This window comes from Kogia breviceps, chromosome 20, assembly GCF_026419965.1.
Source record: "Kogia breviceps isolate mKogBre1 chromosome 20, mKogBre1 haplotype 1, whole genome shotgun sequence".
In the NCBI taxonomy this organism is placed as follows: domain Eukaryota; kingdom Metazoa; phylum Chordata; class Mammalia; order Artiodactyla; family Physeteridae; genus Kogia; species Kogia breviceps.
The window spans coordinates 27,836,624-27,854,679 of record NC_081329.1 but is presented as its reverse complement, the minus strand read 5'-3'; the positions used below and the strand labels follow the sequence as shown (position 1 = coordinate 27,854,679).

General features: G+C 45.5%; 2 protein-coding genes across 7 annotated transcripts in view; both read right to left on the bottom strand.

Moving 5' to 3' along the window:
- Positions 1 to 106: 106 nt before the first annotated feature.
- Positions 107 to 16,984, bottom strand: HTRA4 (HtrA serine peptidase 4). Its single transcript, XM_059049255.2, is given in 13 exon segments — positions 107 to 218; positions 220 to 267; positions 3,568 to 3,663; positions 4,296 to 4,353; positions 4,853 to 4,937; positions 10,588 to 10,620; positions 11,050 to 11,064; positions 11,067 to 11,249; positions 12,068 to 12,272; positions 13,001 to 13,100; positions 13,494 to 13,758; positions 13,761 to 13,910; positions 16,898 to 16,984. Coding segments are annotated over 13 exon segments (1,437 nt in total).
- Positions 14,181 to 18,056, bottom strand: part of PLEKHA2 (pleckstrin homology domain containing A2) — a 79,949-nt gene continuing 76,073 nt past the window's right edge. For all 6 annotated transcript variants that reach the window (XM_067022419.1, XM_059049238.2, XM_067022416.1 and 3 more), the window contains exon 12: positions 14,181 to 18,049. In XM_067022419.1, the coding sequence (XP_066878520.1) occupies positions 17,687 to 18,049 (363 nt within the window). In that variant the 3' untranslated portion in view covers positions 14,181 to 17,686. The remainder of the gene's footprint in view (positions 18,050 to 18,056) is intronic.

Sequence of the window (18,056 nt, the reverse complement as noted above, 5' to 3'; positions counted from 1 at the left end):
TAAGAAAGAGATCCTAAAACCCCTTGCCATCTTTGGCACATCTTCAATACAAACCAGGTAATAAAGCTTTGGTTTTGTTAGATCATTTCTTTTTAAAGCAAGACACTTAATGGATTATTTCAGGTGTGACTGTCAGGACCAACGTCTGACTTCTCCAACGAACCAGGATAGAAAGGGAATCATTGGCCTTAACAGCTTCAATCACGTTGGTTGTCGCGTGACAGGCTGTCCGTTTACGCTATTACATCATGGTCTCTCAACCCAGAGCTGGGAAGGGAGAAGGGACCATGAAACTGTAAGAGTTTTACTTATCCCCATCTAGAATTTAATGTCTGTCTCTTAAGACACTACCATTTTGCTGGCATTAAGCATACAGACCAGGAAACCAGAAGAAATAGCCTCCATCCTTCCGAATGTGAGGCCTGCTCTAATATATTCTGCAAAATCACTGGAGGACAACAACCCTATCTGCCTTTCCAAAATGAATATTCTACCAGAATCATGTGTAAGAAGTTTGCTCCTCCCATATATGAGATTTGGTTTGCAATAGGGAGTTGAGCTTTTCATTTCTATTAATCCCTGACCTCACTTAACCTAAAGCATACACTCGGCCTTACCAACAAACGTGAAAAGCCCAAGCAATATATATTTTTCCAGACCGTTACACTCTAATCAGTTTGATGTTGACAGCCCACTTACTTGCCCCATCTTCACCCACAGTTGATGGACCTGGAGGGTATGCTGAGCTGCACTATAGAAGCAGCTTCCAGTAAGTCAGAATCCAGTCACCAAGGTCTAAATATTTAAGGCTCTGGTTCTAGGCTCCTTTTCCTCAAAGTTGTGATTATATTCAGCCTCCGACATATTTGCTTCACGTAGAATATATATTCTAGAAACAAAAACCAGCTACAAATACAAAACACTAGAATAAATATATAGCCATGCTGATGATCTGTCTTAAAGTCAAAAATAGCCTGGAAATCAAATTAAATGACTGCAGGAGACACCATTTATGAGAAATGGGGGGAATTCCCTGGTGGTCCAGTGGTTAGGACTCGGGGGCCCAGGTTCGATCCCTGGTCAGGGAACTAAGATCTCACAAGCCGTGAGGTGCAGCCAAAAAAAAAAAGAGAGAGAGAGAAACTGGAAGCTGGGAAACCCAGGGAAGAATGATAATGTGGGAGGATTACCAAGGTATGTAGAGTTTACTTTTGTAAACAAAGAAAATTTAAAGGAAGAGGATGTGAAGTTCGAGCATAGAACTAAAAGCAGGGAAAGCCTTGAGAACCAGGACAGCTCAGGGGAATACCTGGGACAGTGCATAAAGAAAGAACCCAATTCATGATCGTTCTGTGAGAAACAAACCTGCAGAGTATTACTGAATGCAAACTATGCACCAGATATGAGGAAGTGGGGCTCAGGCAGGATGAAAGACCTTTTCCGTGTCCCACACCTTGTAAGAGGCTAAAGTAGGATTTCATCCTGGATCTCTCAGACTTGAAAACCCATCTCGCCGATCACCCTGCCTCTCAGAAACAAGAAGAGTAACCGCAAGAGCAGGATAATACAGGGGCTAAGCTAGGTTGCACATCCCTGCCCTCTGACCTACCGTGTAACTCTCAAGGTAATGAACCTCTGCACCACAGCTGCTGCCTCCGTAAAACAACACCTATATCCCAGAGTTACTGGGGGCTTGAACAAGTACGTAAGACACTTTAAATGAGGTCTGACATAGTAAGTGGTTGATAAATGCCAGCTGTTATTGCTGGAATTATTGTCATTATTCTTAGATATAAGTGGGTGACGCCAGAACGATTTGCGGTTTATCGGGGTCTTGAAGCAAGCAGTAATTCCCACATTTCAACGTGCATCTGAATCCCCGAAGATCTTGTTTAAAAAGCACGTTCTGATTTTTTGAAACGTTTTCTTTTTTTTTTTTTTTTTTTTTTTTTTTTTGAGGTACGCGGGCCTCTCACCGTTGTGGCCTCTCCCTTTGCAGAGCACAGGCTCCGGACGCGTAGGCTCAGCGGCCACGGCTCACGGGCCCAGCCGCTCCGCGGCATGTGGGATCTTCCCGGACCGGGGCACGAACCCGCGTCCCCTGCATTGGCAGGCGGGCTCTCAACCACTGCGCCACCAGGGAAGCCCCTGAAACGTTTTATTTTATATTGGAGTATATTGTGTTAGTTCCAGGTGTACAGCGAAGTGATTCAGTTATACCTATACATACACCGGTTCTTTTTCAAATCGTCTTTCAGTGGTGCTCCTGTCACTGCATTTCTAAAAAGCTCCAGCTGATGCTATTGCTGCCGGTCTACAGACCACATTTTGAGGAGCAAGGACTTGAAGAGCTGAAAGAGATAGCTTTGGCCTTGAACCAGAAGTTAAAAATAAGTGGGGGGTAGGGGGAGAGGGAGGGGGGTGTGGGCAGGGACCAAGAACGTCTAGAAAAGCCTGTGACAAGTCAAATTTAGTAACAGGAGGCCTAACACTTCGCTCTCCTGAACAGTCAGTACCCTACATATTCTCCCCCTATGAAAAGAGTTGCCATAATCGAAGCAGGTTGTTGAGCTCTTGAAAAACAGAAACAGGGAGGGAGAGATATGGAGGAAGTGTAAGAGAGAGACCAGGAGAAGATCTGAAGGCCAAGTCACCCTGTCTCAGTAGTTACTATAAAACATCTCTCACCTTTGCTTTATTTACTGTATGTACTTGTTTGTTTGGTCAGTGCTGGCCTCTGATACTGTCATCTGGAATTCAAAGAGAAAAAGTGTTTTAAAGTACCTAAAATAGGTTCTTAAACTCCTAACTCCCTGGATTCTTCTGATTCTTAATAAGTAAGGTAGCAAAAGAGTAGATTTGGGAATGCCTAGCAAAATTAAACTTATGTCGTGAACTCATATCATGAATTCTTGGGCTGCAGAGAACCATCCCTTTCAAAAAAAGAAAAGCCGGGTGGGGGCCCTTACTAGTACACTCAGCACTGTCCAACAGAAGTGTAAGGCAAGCCACATATATAATTTAAAATTTTCTGGTAGCCACATTCAAAAAATTTTTAATTTTTAAACTTTTTAAAATGTTTAAACAGATGCAACTAATATATAATATTAAAATATATTTTAATAATATCTTACGCAACTCTATATCTAAAATATCATTGAACATGTCATAGTTTAATAATTGTTAATACATATTTTACGCTCTGTTCTAAGTCTTTGAAATCCTCTAGAAACAGCACACACCCGATATGCTGCTGTACGATGATCATCTCTTACACGACGCAGTTATTAAAGTGAAACGCAGTCTCCCCAAAACAAAAAAAACGTGTGTTTCAGGGGAGAATATTTTACATTGCTTCTGGGTTTTTGTATTGAAATCAATTCAAGTTAAATAAAATTTAAAATGCAGTTCCTCAGTCACACCAGCCACCCCTCAGGTAGGAGTTCAGTAGCCTCACGGCAGGCAGGGCCCACCGTTATCAGGCAAGTCTAGATCCTACACACATTGACCACGGGGCCCATCTAGTGAGAACAGAGGAGGATGGTCAAAGGCCCGAGCTGCTCTTACCTTTCAGCAGCTGTTCCTTGAATCACCTCATATACGAAGACTCCAGAGGTCACATCACGGAAATGTGGATCTCGCCTTTTCATTTCCTGAAGCAGGCTCAGAAGAGTCAGAAGAGTTTTCCCATGAGGTTAGGAAGCACAATGAATTAAGTCTCCTGAGCCCTGCGCAACCCTCCAACTGTCGGTGGGGACTCTGTCTGCTCTGCTCAGGGCTCACGCACATGGGACAAGGATGCCCTCTACCTGGTCACCGTCATTCTTCCCCAGGGGTGGACCGATTCTCTGTGCCGAAGCCTAGAACCACTGGACACAGTGAAAGAAACCACTGAAAAGGGCTTCCCTGGTGGCGCAGTGGTTGAGAGTCCGCCTGCCGATGCAGGGGACGCGGGTTCGTGCCCCGGTCCGGGAGGATCCCACGTGCCGCGGAGCGGCTGCGCCCGTGAGCCGTGGCCGCTGCGCCTGCGCGTCCGGAGCCTGTGCTCCGCAGCGGGAGAGGCCACAACGGTGAGAGGCCCGCGTACCGCAAAAAAAAAAAAAAAAAAGAAACCACTGAAAAGTACAGTGCGTGCTAGTGCCAGCAGATGCAGTCACCTACCCTGTGACAAGCAGGGCCTGCGGTCACGAGAGGAGCCAGCCGCTGTCCAAATGCTCTACCTTCCCCGTTCAGGCTCTCTACCTATAGCTTGTGCTTCTGAGAAACAACCCAGACACGGTCACACCCGCGCTTACTTCATAGTCATGGGCAGCATACGCAGACCCAGCTATTTCTTCTGTGAAACAGCCTTTCCTGGAAAGGAGAATGATAACGTGTTTCCTTTTGGCAGACCGAGTCACAGAATATCCTTCCAATGTTAGCTGCCCTTTCAGGCTGCCGGCCAAGACAAACGTGCCTCAGAGAACCTTTGTCGCTCGCACAGGCCCCACCTCCCCACGTCCAGCCCACGGCTTTCCTTTCCGCAATAGTTCCATCCAACTATCTCTGGGTACAGCTCAGGCTGGGTTTTGCACCTAGTCCCCTGGTACTGCTGCCTGAATCACTGTGATCAGAGCTCAGTACCGGTGACCCTGTTTTCTACAGAAATCAAAGGATTGTCTCAGGGACTTCCCAGGGGTTAGGGCTCCACGCTTCCGCTGCAGGGGGCATGGGTTCAATCCCTGGTCGCAGAACTAGGATCCCACAAGCCACACAGCGTGGCCAGAAAAAGGGATTGTCTCCACCACAGTGGAGCCCTTTGAGGGCTCCTGAAAAGCACAGGAGGGGAAGAAAACTTCCTAATTCCCCTTACCTTTCTGTCGAATGTGACCCAAGGGAATTGCAAAGGAGATTCCTGTGGTCACCTTCAGTGTGTTTACGCCAATCACATCAACATCCTGACAAGGGAGGAGACATCAACTCAGCGGCCTAGTTCTGCAGACTGACAAGCAAAGGAAGGAGAGAAGCTTAGGGTCACTTACAGTCGAGCAACAGGTGGCATCTTAGCGGACCAAGGCGTGCAAATTCCTGCTGAGGAATTCTGGGTTTTAATCTTGAGCTCCTTTTTTTTTTCTTGGCCAAATTACATTGCTTTTCAAAGTGAACCACGGTTTGTATTTTGACACAGATATGAGGGCAAGGAGTATATGCCTTTCCATTCCTTAAATGAGACTAAAAATAAACGCAGAAAAGGCAAAAAGCTGTTGTTGACTTTCAGCCACACTTCAATGAAACTATTCAGGAGATTCAGCAAATTGACCTTAGGAACAAAGCTCTACTAAACTAAATTTATGAAGTGGGAAATCCTTTCCTTTTTGTGCATTTCATCATCCCTTAGCCTTTGTTAGGTAATGGGAACGATAGAAAAGAGACTTCCGATCACATTAAAATACAGATTATAATTCAATAGGTCTGTCTGGAGTGCAGCTTACAATTCTGCATTTCATCCCTGCTCTAGTAAACTCATTGTTTACTGGAGAAAAAGCAGGCACAAAAATCACATTCAATTTTAGGAGTAAAGAGGGGCGGAGTCAAGATGGCAGACTAGGAGGATGCGAATTTCGCGTCTCCTCACAACTAGGGCACCTACCAGGCACTGGAGGGGAACCATGGACACCTAAGGGGACGGGAGGAACCCCCAGCGACCGGGTAAGATGGGAGGCTTGGCAGGAGTGAAGGGGGAGGAGAAGTGGAGGCGGGACAGGACTGGCGCCCCTGAGGGGCTGCTGCGGGAGGGAAGGAGTTCCTACACCCAGCGGGACCCACCCATGGTTAGGGGTCCCGCCGCGATGGAGGAGACCCTGGGGGAGACGGTGGGGGACGGGCGCGGAGGAACGGAAGGGAACGCAGCCAGCGCTCTCCCTGTCCTCTTAGGCACAGGGGAACCTGCTGGGCTCCCGGGCCTAATCCTCTGCCCAGAGCCTCCCTCCTGCCGCGCAGAGCCCAAGCCCTGCCCCTACACCCCCACCCGGGGCCCTACCTCTACACTCGGAGACCACCTCCAACGTGCTGCGCCTAAACCCCACCCACACACCCTCACCCAGGGCCCTACCTCCAAACTCCCGAACCCCACGCTCCAGAGGCCCTTCTTTCCACATGCTCCTGCTCCCCTTCCCGGCAGGCCCTAAGCAGAAGCCCCGCCCCACACTTAAATGTCGCCCGCCTAGGCCCCACCCCATGCTCAAACATCACCTCCCACCCGCCTAGTGCCCGCCCCACCCTAAACCCCGTCCCTGCTGAAGTTCCACCCCCGCCTAAACTCCGCCCCCCCCATAGCCAAGGCTTTTTTTCTTTTCTTTTCTTTCTTTCTTTTTTCCTCTTTTTTTTTTTTTTTGCGGCACGCAGGCCTCTCACTGTTGTGGCTTCTCCCTTTGCGGAGCACAGGCTCCGGACGCGCAGGCACAGCGGCCATGGCTCACGGGCCCAGCCGCTCCGCAGCATGTGGGATCCTCCCAGACTGGGGCACGAACCCGCGTCCCTTGCATCGGCAGGCGGACTCTCAACCACCGTGCCACCAGGGAAGCCTTTTTTTTCCTCTTTTAGATTGGGGTTCTATTTTACCTCAATTCATTTATATTTTTATTTTTTCTAATAAATCTTTTAGTTTTCTAATTTTATTCTTTATACCTTGTTATTGTTCTCCTTTTCGCTTGTTCCCTTTTTTTTTCTTTTCTTTTTTCTGTTGTGGTTTTATTTTACCTTGTTGCAGTTGTTTCAATTATAGTTTTATTTTTCCTAATATATTTTTTGTCTTTCTAATTTTATTTATTTATTTATTTTTATTCTTTGTTACTGTACTGCTCCTTTTTTCTTTTTTTTTTTTTTCTCCCATGCCACAAGGCTTGTGGGATCTTGGTTCCCACGCTGGGGGTCGCTCTGAGTCCAAACCGCTGGACTAACAGAGAACTTCAGACCCCAGGGAATATTAATCAGAGTGAGGCCTCCTGGAGGTCCTCATCTCAGCTCTAAGACCCGGCTCTATCCAACTGCCTGCAAACCCCAGTGCTGGACAGCTCAGGCCAAACAACCAGTAAAACAGGAATACAGCCCCACCCATCAAAAAAAAAAAAAAAAAAAAAATGATGCGACAAAAAAATATGTTACGGACGAAGGAGCAAGGTAAAAACCTATAAGACCAAATAAATGAAGACTAAATAGGTAAACTACCTGAAAAAGAATTCAGAGTAATGACACGAAAAATGCTACAAAATCTCGGAAACAGAATAGAGAAAATACAAGAAACATTTCACAAGGATCTAGAAGAACTAAAGAGAAAACAAACAGTGATGAACAACACAATAAATGAAATTAAAAATACTCTAGAAGGAATCAATAGCAGAATAACTGAGGCAGAAGAACACATAAGTGAGCTGGAGGATAAAATGGTGGAAATAACTGCCATGGAGCAGAATAAAGAAAAAAGAATGAAAAGAATTGAGGACAGTCTCAGAGACCTCAGGGACATTAAACGCACCAACATTCAAATTATAGGGGTCCCAGAAGAAGAAGAGAAAAAGAATGTGTCTGAGAAAATATTTGAAGAGATTATAGTCAAAAACCTCCCTAATATGGGAAAGGAAATAGTCGAGTCCAGGAAGCACAGAGAGTCCCATACAGGGTAAATCCAAAGAAAAACACACCGATACACATATTAATCAAACTATCAAAAATTAAATACAAAGAAAAACTATTAAGAGCAGCAAGGGAAAAGCAACAAATAACATACAAGGGAATCCCCATAAGGTTAACAGCTGATCTTTCAGCAGAAACTCTGCAAGCCAGAAGGGAGTGGCAGGACATATTTAAAGTGATGAAAGGGAAAACCTACAACCAAGATTACTCTACCCAGCAAGGATCTCATTCAGATTTTATGGAGAAATCAAAAGTTTAACAGAAAATCAAAAGTTCAGAGAATTCAGCACCACCAAACCAGCTTTAAAACAAATGCTAAAGGAACTTCTCTAAGTGGGAAACACATGAGAAGAAAAAGACCCACAAAAACAAACCGAAATCAATTAAGAAAATGGTAATAGGAACATACATATCGATAATCACTTTGAATGTAAATGGATTAAACGCTCCAACCAAAAAACATAGACTGGCTGAATGGATACAAAAACAAGACCCTTATAAATGCTGTCTACAAGAGACCCACTTCAGACCTAGGGACACATACAGACTGAAAATGAGGGGATGGAAAAGATATTCCATGCAAATGGAAATCACAAGAAAGCTGGAGTAGGTAGCAATACTCATATGAGTAAATAGGCTTTAAAATAAAGACTGTTACAAGAGATAAGGAAGGACACTATATAATGATCAAGAGATCAATCCAAGAAGAAAACATAACAATTATAAATATTTATGCACCCAACATAGGAGCACCTCAATACATAAGGCAAATGCTAACAGCCATAAAAGGAGAAACTGACAGTAACACAATAATAGTGGGGGACTTTAGCACCCCACTTACACCAATAGACAGATCATCCAAACAGAAAATAAATAAGGAAACACAAGCTTTAAATGACACAATAGAACAGAAAGACTTAATTGATATTTTTAGGACATTCCAACCAAAAGAGGAAGAATACAGTTTCTTCTCAAGTGCACATGGAACGTTCTCCAGTCACATTTTGGGTCACAAATCAAACCGTGGAAAATTTAAGAAAATTTAAATCGTATAAAGCATCTTTTCCGAATGCAATGCTATGAGATTAGGAATCAATTACAGGAAAAAAACAGTAAAAAAAACCACAAATACATGAGGGCTAAACAGGTGCTGCTAAATAACCAAGAGATCACTGAAGAAATCAAAGAGGAAATCGAAAAATACCTCGAAACAAATGACAATGAAAACACGATGACCCAAAACCTATGGGATGCAACAAAAGCAGTTCTAAGAGGGAAGTTTATAGCAATACAATCCTACCTCAAGAAACAAGAAACATCTCAAATAAACAACCTAACCTTACACCTAAAGCAATGAGAGAAAGAAGAACAAAAAAAAACCCAAAGTCAGCAGAAGGAAAGAAATCATAAAGATAAGATCAGAAATAAATAAAAAAGAAGTGAAGGAAACAATAGCAAAGATCAATAACTAAAAGCTGGTTGTTTGAGAAGACAGGCAAAATTGATAAACCATTAGCCAGATTCATCAAGAAAAAAAGGTAGAAGACTCAAATCAATAGAATTAGAAATGAAAAAGGAGAAGTAACAACTGACACTGCAGAAATACAAAGGATCATGAGAGATTACTACAAGCAACTATATGCCAATGAAATGGACAACCTGGAAGAAATGGACAAATTCTTAGAAAAGCACAACCTTCTGAGACTGAACCAGGAAGAAATAGAAAATATAAACAGACCAATCACAAGCACTGAAAATGAGACTGTGATTTAAAATCTTCCAACAAACAAAATCCCAGGACCAGATGGCTTCACAGGCAAATTCTATCAAACATTTAGAGAAGAGCTAACACCTATCCTTCTCAAACTCTTCGAAAATATAACAGAGGGAGGAACACTCCCCAACTCATTCTATGAGGTCACCATCACCCTGATACCAAAACCAGACAAAGATGTCACAAAAAAGGAAACTACAGGCCAATATCACTGATGAACATAGATGCAAAAATCCTCAACAAAATACTAGCAAACAGAATCCAATAGCATATTAAAAGGATCATACACCATGATCAAGTGGGATTTATCCCAGAATGCAAGGATTCTCCAATATACGCAAAACAATCAATGTGATACACCATATAACAAATTAAAGAATAAAAACCATATGATCACCTCAATAGATGCAGAGAAAGCTTTTGACAAAATTCAACACCCATTTATGATAAAAAAAAAAAACTCTCCAGAAAGTGGGCATAGAGGGAACCTACCTCAACATAATAAAAGCCATATATGACAAACCCACAGCCAACATCATTCTCAATGGTGAAAAACTGAAAGCATTTCCTTTAAGATCAGGAACAAGACAAGGTTGCCCACTCTCACCAATGTTATTCAGCATAGTGTTGGAAGTCCTAGCCACAGCAATCAGAGAAGAAAAAGAAATAAAAGGAATAAAAATTGGGAAAGAAGTAAAACTGTCACTGTCTGCTGATGACATGATGCTAAACATAGAAAATCCTAAAGATGCCACCAAAAAAACTACTAGAACTAATCAATGAATTTGGTAAGGTTGCAGGATACAAAATTAATGCACAGAAGTCTCTTGTATTCCTATACACTAACAACAAAAGATCAGAAAGAGAAATTAAGGAAACAATCCCATTTACCATTGCAACAAAAAGAATAAAATACCTAGGAATAAACCTACCTAAGGAGGCTGGAGGAGCTCACATGCCAAGATGATAAATCCATCGTAGATCTTAAATTTTTCCTAGCCCTTTACTTAAGATGCAATAATAGAAAAGCATCGTACCACAAGTCTCTACACAAGAGCGACATCCCAGTCTGCATCATGAAATTTGTCAAGTTTCTGAAAGTTAAAAAGAAGCGTGAAGCAGCAAGGAAAGTGGTCACTTACCAAATTCACCAGAGGCCCCCCAGAATTCCCATGCTGAAGACAGAATTTGAAAAAGCCATCAGTACTTTTCTCCCAGTCATCTATATATAGTTCCCAAAGAGGTTTACCGAAAACAGTCTGCCCTAGTGAGCCCCTGTTTCCCCAGGGCAGGCAAAGTTGGGCCCCGTCATGATCATCTCCGAAGGTGGTACAGGTAAAGAACAACAGCAAGAGGCCCACCACCCCTACGGCAGCAGCGACCTCTGCGACAGACCCTAGGAGACCATCCAATATCGCGGCTGCCAGTTATCACATCAAACAGGCTGACCTCGAACAGCGTGGCATTCCGTACCTCTCATGAGGATAGACCTGATCTCTGGACATCCCCGAAAGGCCAAAGGGAAAAGCAGGCACCCTGCAGTGTTCTTCTCACTGCATTGCCAGTATCTTATGGGCTGAGGACAGCCTACCCCTGTGACTTACGTTAATTATGGCATCCGCGTCTGGATATAGTCCGTGCCTGAATCCTTCAGCCCCAGCTCTTGCCCTCCCGCTTTGTGGTGCTGACAGTGCCTGCCGTCACTGTGTTTGTTCTGCAGTGAAAACAGGCTACCCAAGGCCACCACGAACTCGCCAGCTCGCAGGTCAGATGACTTTCCCAGCAGCAATACAGGAAGCTCGGTCTGCACGTGGGTGAGGAGGGACCAGATGGACAAATTAAAAATGGAATCAGTCAGTGTTTGTATACAATCCATATGTGACATGGTCTCCAGCACTTCGGCATTTATAATGCAAGAATCACCCACCCACCTAGTTTCTACGGCTGCCTGAGTCTTCCTCCTTACGGTCCAACTACCACTAAACTCTCACTTGTTAAGAGGATAGGGATCATCTCTAAAAATCTAAAATTATCGCTTGTAGAAATTACAATAAGTAAACCGCCAGTGAAGTAACTGATGAACATACACTGACATTAGCAATTTACTTAGCACCATCCCAGCTCAGAAGTTTACAGAGTTAATAAGCCACGAACAGAAAGGAGGTCACCCAAAGCAGTGCTTCTCCTTAATGTGCATATGAATCTCCCAGTGATCAGTAGACCTGGGTAGGGTCTGAGTTTCTGTGTTTCTAAAAAATTCTCAGATGATGCTGGGGTGCAGGCCACACTTCATATAGCAAGGAACTCAAAGCACTCCTTAGCAGCTTGGAATCCATTACAGTCATTTCCGGTGTTCTGAGAAAAGCAGAGAAATAAGTTTCCCAGAAGCAGCATCTGTTGAAGAAGGAACTGAAGGAGAAAAAAAGACAGCTGGGTAGTTAATAAAACTTGTTACAGACATACAGACAGGCATGGAAGAAAATAAACAAAAGAAGGAGTGAAGAATAGAAACAAAGCAAACTAGAAAAAAAAAAAAAGTATATTCCAGGGAGAAAAGACATGTGATGGGATGGGGAAGAAAATATCAACAAGTTGATGAAAATCCTCGAATCGCAGACTCACATTTGGCTCAGTTTTAATCAGGGCAAGATCCAATTTATGGTCAATGTCCTTGACAGTGGCTTCATACTGGACCCCACTCTGGAGCTCCACCTGGATCCGCTGCTGGTTCGTGAGGACGTGGGCATTGGTAACAATAAGCCCATCCTCGGACACTATGAACCTAGAGCCACTGGATGCAGGAATATCCTCACTGCTGAGAGGCGACCTGTCTCAGCAAGACAATGGCATAAGCAGAAGGTGGGCAAATCAGAGCATCCGCCATAGTCTGGAAGCATGGGAACCTGGCATTTGTCAAACATTCTTCCACCACAGTTTCCTCAGACATTTTCCTTTTCCCTGCCTGTTTTCATTCTCTCCACATGTAATTAGACTCTGTGTTCAGTGTCCTGGCCATCTCTTGGGAACAGGACTGAGAGCCGATTCCAGCTCTCCTTTTCCAGGAAAAGCAGCACCCCTCTGCTTCAAAGACGACTAACCTAATCGTAATACTGGTGGCAAAAGTGGACCCAGTGCCACATTATCCAGCACCCAGGCAGGGAGGGAGTCAGAGAAGTCTGGTCCCGGCTTAGGTTCCGCTACTAACTGGCCTTGTGACGCAGGACAAGTTTCTCTTGCTCTCTGGGTTTGGGATTCCTTACATGCAAAAGAAGGGGCCGGGCAAGATCACCATCAAGGTGCCTTCTGGCACTTACCTCTGACCTTGAACTTGTCTGAGAGAGAGGAGTAGCCCAGATTTGGAAGTCAGAATCCTTATGACTCTACTCTTTGGCTAAACGACCAACAGGCTATGCAACCTCTTTCAGCCGTTTGATTTCCTCACCGCGGTTTTGACAACTAAATTGTGCTGGGAGAGTGGTTGCGCGGGGCCAGGAGCAGGGAGGCGCTCGGGAACAGTTAGCCCGGGAGCTGACGTCCTCCTTCGACCTCCTTTACCCGCGGAACAGCTGTAAGTGGACCACGGACGGGGCCACCGTCTCCATCACGGCGGCGATGAAGTTGTACTTGCTCCTGAGTCAGCCTGCGCTTCTGGTCCCTGCAAAGATGCTCCATTCTTTGAGCGGGGAGATGCGGGGCGGGGGGACGACCCTCGCTGCCTGACTGCATCAGGCATAGCCTCTCTCCTCCCTCTCTCTCCTCTTTCCCTCCCCCTCCTCTCTTCGGTCTCCCACTGTGTATTCACTGCGGTCGCATGAGACCAGACCTGTCACCCCGATTTGAAAATAATTTAAAAGGAAAGACGGCGGCCACCAGCTATGGGGAGGAAATTGGGGAGCAATCACATGGGAACCGGGAACCGGACACCTAAGGAGGGAAGAAAATCGGGAGCTGGGAGGCGTTGAATCGCTCTGGCGATGCAGCAGGGAGAACCGCGCGAACGGAACTCGAGCCTGAAGAGGGCGCGGAGAGCGCGGGGCCCTCCGCTCACCTGGGGCTCCACAGTCCCCCTTCCGCACCGCCGCGGCCGGTAGCGCGCCACGGAAGCGCGCGGCGCGCTTCTCGGCGCGGAGCGCGCACAGGCTGGGGTAGGTGCGCCCGTCGCCGCCGCACGCGGCCGCCCCCCACCGGCGAGAAGCCGGGGCGCGAGCGGCGCACGGCAGGCCGAGCGCCCCGCCGCAGGCCTCGCCCTCGGCCGCGGCGCAGACGCGGCAGCCCCCGCAGCCGTCGAGCCCCGGGGCCGTCCCCCGCCGAGCAGGGAGGGCAGCGGCGGGCAGCGAGCCGCGGGCCTGGCCCTACTGGCCTGGACTCCGCGCCCCAGCGCCGCCGGCAGCGGCAGCCACGGCAGGACGAACGGTCCGAGCCCGGCGGGCCGCAGCAGGGGTCTCGTCCTCCCTCCCCCTTCCTCCTACCCTCCCACTTTCCCGAGGACTCTCCTCTGGACCCGCAGCTGCTCTCAGACGAGCAACGCTTTCTCCGGACTGGGGTGCCGCCTCCTTCAGCCCCCGACTTTAAGGGGCAGAACCTGGCAGCCCTCTCCACACACACCCGTTCCCCACCCCGCCCCGCGTCCCGGCCCTTCCCCACCTCGTGAAATTCAGAACACCAAGAACGGGGGCCGACGGACAACTCCCCCACCCACGTGCAGACGATCAGAGTTAGGAAAACACACACCCTATTTCAGTATTTCACATGGTTTTTATTACAAAACAAGCGACAAAACAGTTTTAGAAAATTATTTTTTGCTACATACCAAGTAGGAGATCGCTTAAAATGAGAAGCATAAGTTTCCATGCACTCAGCTCAGCCTACAGTCAGTGCATTTCACAGCTGAAACATACTGGTTCAAAACACAGAATCATGCTACACCTTGGGGAGCCGCGGGGGAAGGGGTCAAACAGTACGTTTTCTGGCCAAATATTCGCTTTATTCAAACCCTACCGAGCATGAGTGACTGTAATTCACTACTGCAGGCAGTAACAGAGAGAAAAAGGGAGTAAGGAAAAAAAGTGACATTGGTAGAGAAGATGTAATAAATCTGTCCATTTCTGACATGTTCAAAGTTTATAAACAAAGCTGATTTGGGAAACTCAGTTTCCAAAACTCTGCTACTTCCTTATGCCTATTTATCTGGTTAACAGTGAAAACAAACATATCAAATCCACTGCTCAACTACTGAATCTGCCACTTATTTATTGGATCCTTTTAAGCCCATATCAGAGCACAGTTACAGTCAGGGGGAAAAAAATAAAACAAAAACAAACCACCTTCTGCTTCAAGTGAACTATGAAGTTGGACTCTTTCTCATGGGAGCTCAGCATTCTATTCAGAAACAGATGTGTAACTCTGCAGTTTGCACCTGAGATCGTTTGACACCTTAGTGCGACTGTCATCTCACAGAATGCAAAAGGCCAAAAACTACCTTCACCAGCCATCAGCTGACCCTGAGCAAGCAATTCCTTAACTTCAAGAACAGTGGACAATAATAGTACACCTATGGGGAGACACGTGAAATTGTTACACACAGTGGGTCAAGACCACGTCAAAAGTCTTATGAAAACAGCACAACTCAGAGAACGTTTTTATTCCACACACACACACAAAAAAAAATGCAGTACCTTTTTTGGTTCCTCTTTTTAAAACAAAACAAAACAAAACAAACAGATTTATTCCAAAGCCTATGCACTTAACTACTAACCGATATTGCATCCCCTCCTTGTTTTTTTCCATTTGGTTCCGTTTTTCACATTTGAAACCAAATGCTTTGGTCGCATATGCACCAGCTTTGGCTCACATGTGTAGTGACATTAAAAGGTGTGATGTGAAATTAACCAGAAGCTAAGAAATATGCACACAAAAGGAATTCTGAAATAAGATTTGGCAATGAGAATGCCTCTAAGCTTCCTTGAAGATAATTATATTTATCTGGTGTTGTAACTACATTAACAACGCTCTAACTTGGAATTCCCACGTATCTGCCAACTAGAATCCTTGTTTCCTCTCTATTATGATAATACAATCTGGATTTATAAGTATGTTTAATTTAATACATTCTCAAAATAAACCTTAATAAGAAACAGATCAGCTTACCATAATGGCCAATTAATTTAGCAGTAGTCATCTAGCAGAGAGTTTATTTAAAAGAGGAAGAAATGGGTAGATTTTCACAACTTAAACACCAAGAGCTGACATCTTTCCATGAGTTTGGGAGTGTTTACAGAGATCTCAAAAGTTCCTAATTTATCTTTGTTAGTTCCATATCTCTGTGCACTTTCTTTCACCTAGCCAAAGAATTTTCTTGAGGAAAATCTGAAGATGAAACCTGAGACAAAGAACTTTAAGAACTGGGAATGGCTTCTTGAAATCAGGCTAGTTGAAGTATGTTGTCACCATGATCACTCATAAATAAATAATCTCCAAACCAGGGATTTCTAAGGACAAAAATATACAGGAGGCTGCAGAAAAGCAAAAAAAAATAAAAAGAGAGAGCGAGAAGAGCAAAAAAGAGAGAGAGAGAAATCTAGAGTAGATTTCCTTTTTTATACCAGGACCACTAGGGCAAACAATTTAAGTGAAAGTTATCTCCAAAGCAGTACAGTCAAGAAAAGTTCTCAACCTGACACAGACTTCAAGGAAACTACACTGCCCGAAACAAACAGAAGATTTCCCTCAAGCCATTAAGGATTTTCTAATCACAGTCTCCTCCTCTACTTGTTAATTCTTAATTTAAAGACAAAATTAACTGATCTAGCTGAAAAAGAGTTCTAGATAGAACTGAGTTAAGCTCCCTCCCTTTAGGGAACCTTGGTAGCAGTTCATCACATAAGCTGGACAGATAATTTCTCCCAGGGACCCTGGAAGTAGGATCTCTTGTCAAATGGAAGAAGGTACGTCCTAAAATACGGGATGGGAAATAAAATCTATGCTCTTCTACCTGGGAAATCTCTAACCAGCAATGCATAGGCTCTAAATCAATGTTTCTCTGCACAGTTTCTATTTTATTAAAGATATAAATATCTCTCAAGATTATCTTTGTTATCTTCTCACTGTTAAGTACGTAGAACCTTGTCAGACGACAAGATTTCATCATGCAAGTGCAGACACGAGGCATCATCCAAAGGGCAACACAAAGAGCAGAAAGACAGCAAATCTGCCAAGGTGTATAATATACAGCACTTAAAATTAGACTACTATCGGCCCATGAACGAAGAGCTGAGAGGCAAGGACCCAAGATAATGTCTTTGCGAAAAGAGACCTTTTCTTCTGTCTGGAAAACATGGATCAAAAATTTTTAGCTGGGTGAACTAAACTCCATCTCTTCCCGGCACCTGCTTTAAAGCAACCCTCAAACTCTAAAATACAGATTTGATGTATCACCCAAGTGAATTATCATACACTCATCAACCCTCCACACATTCCAAGCAACGCCATATCAAGGGCAATGTCTGTTCTGTTCTCAGCACCAAACACTGATAAACCCATCGTAAGGGCCTGACACAGCAACAGAGTGGGCAGGTCTGTCTCTCACAGTGACAGTATCTGGGGTCAAAGAACATCTCAAAGAGAACAGAGTAATTCCCAAAACTGGCCGATGCACTGGGGCTGGGAGTGCATTCTCCCATTCCTTCCGAGAGGTCCCTATTTTTTCCCCTATGGAGGTCCCCTGGAGGAGGGGGGAATCTGCCCTGGTCGACATTCGGGGCCCCAGATTTTAACACCTCCCCTCAGAATGCATCCCGGCCAAGCTGGAGCCTGGAGGTCCCCCACCACTTCCCCCAGTTTCAGTTGGGTCAGTTCCCTCCCTCCTACTTCACAGTCAAAGTTCAGCCAATGAACAGGAATAGGATAAAACCAGATGACTGGCCTCCAGGTTCTGTGCCCGGCCTGAAAATAAAGGGAAGAAACTAGTAAGACAAGGACAAGGAACTAAAACTTGGTTAGGGATGAAACTGGACTTCCAACCTCCTCTCACCAGGTGGACCATGGAAGAGTCAAAAAACACTGCATTGATTAAAAAAAAAAAAAAAAAAAAAAACCCAGCTGGATGTTCCCCTCCCCCAAGAGAGCTCCACAGGGATGTCAGTGCCAGGAAGGCCTCTGACTGTCCTCTAGCAGGTGGAGAAACTGAGTCACGGCCCCTTGGACATCTGAGTCCTCCCCCTCCCTCTTGGGCACTGCGCCTCATCACACATCAGAGGTCCGTATGTTTTCATCATCGAGGTTGAACACAAATGGCTTCTCCTTGGGGTGCTGGGGCTCCGATCTGTGCCTTATCCGGGAGCTGGGCAGCACCCCAGAAGTACTGCTCTCCCCAAGTCGAGGCATGAACAAAGAGTCCTCGGGAGTGTCTTCAGTGGGCAGCAGCTTTTCCCCAGCCTGGGGGACAGGTGTCCAGGGCTGCCAGGAGGAAGCCACGGAGGGGGCTTTGCAGAGGGCCCTTCTCTCCTCCAGAGGTGGCCGCCCTCTGCCCAAGACAGAGTTGGGCCCCCCTGAGAGGCTGGAGCTTCCAGAGCGGGTCAAAGAAATGGACCGAGAAAAGGACATTTCCTACAAA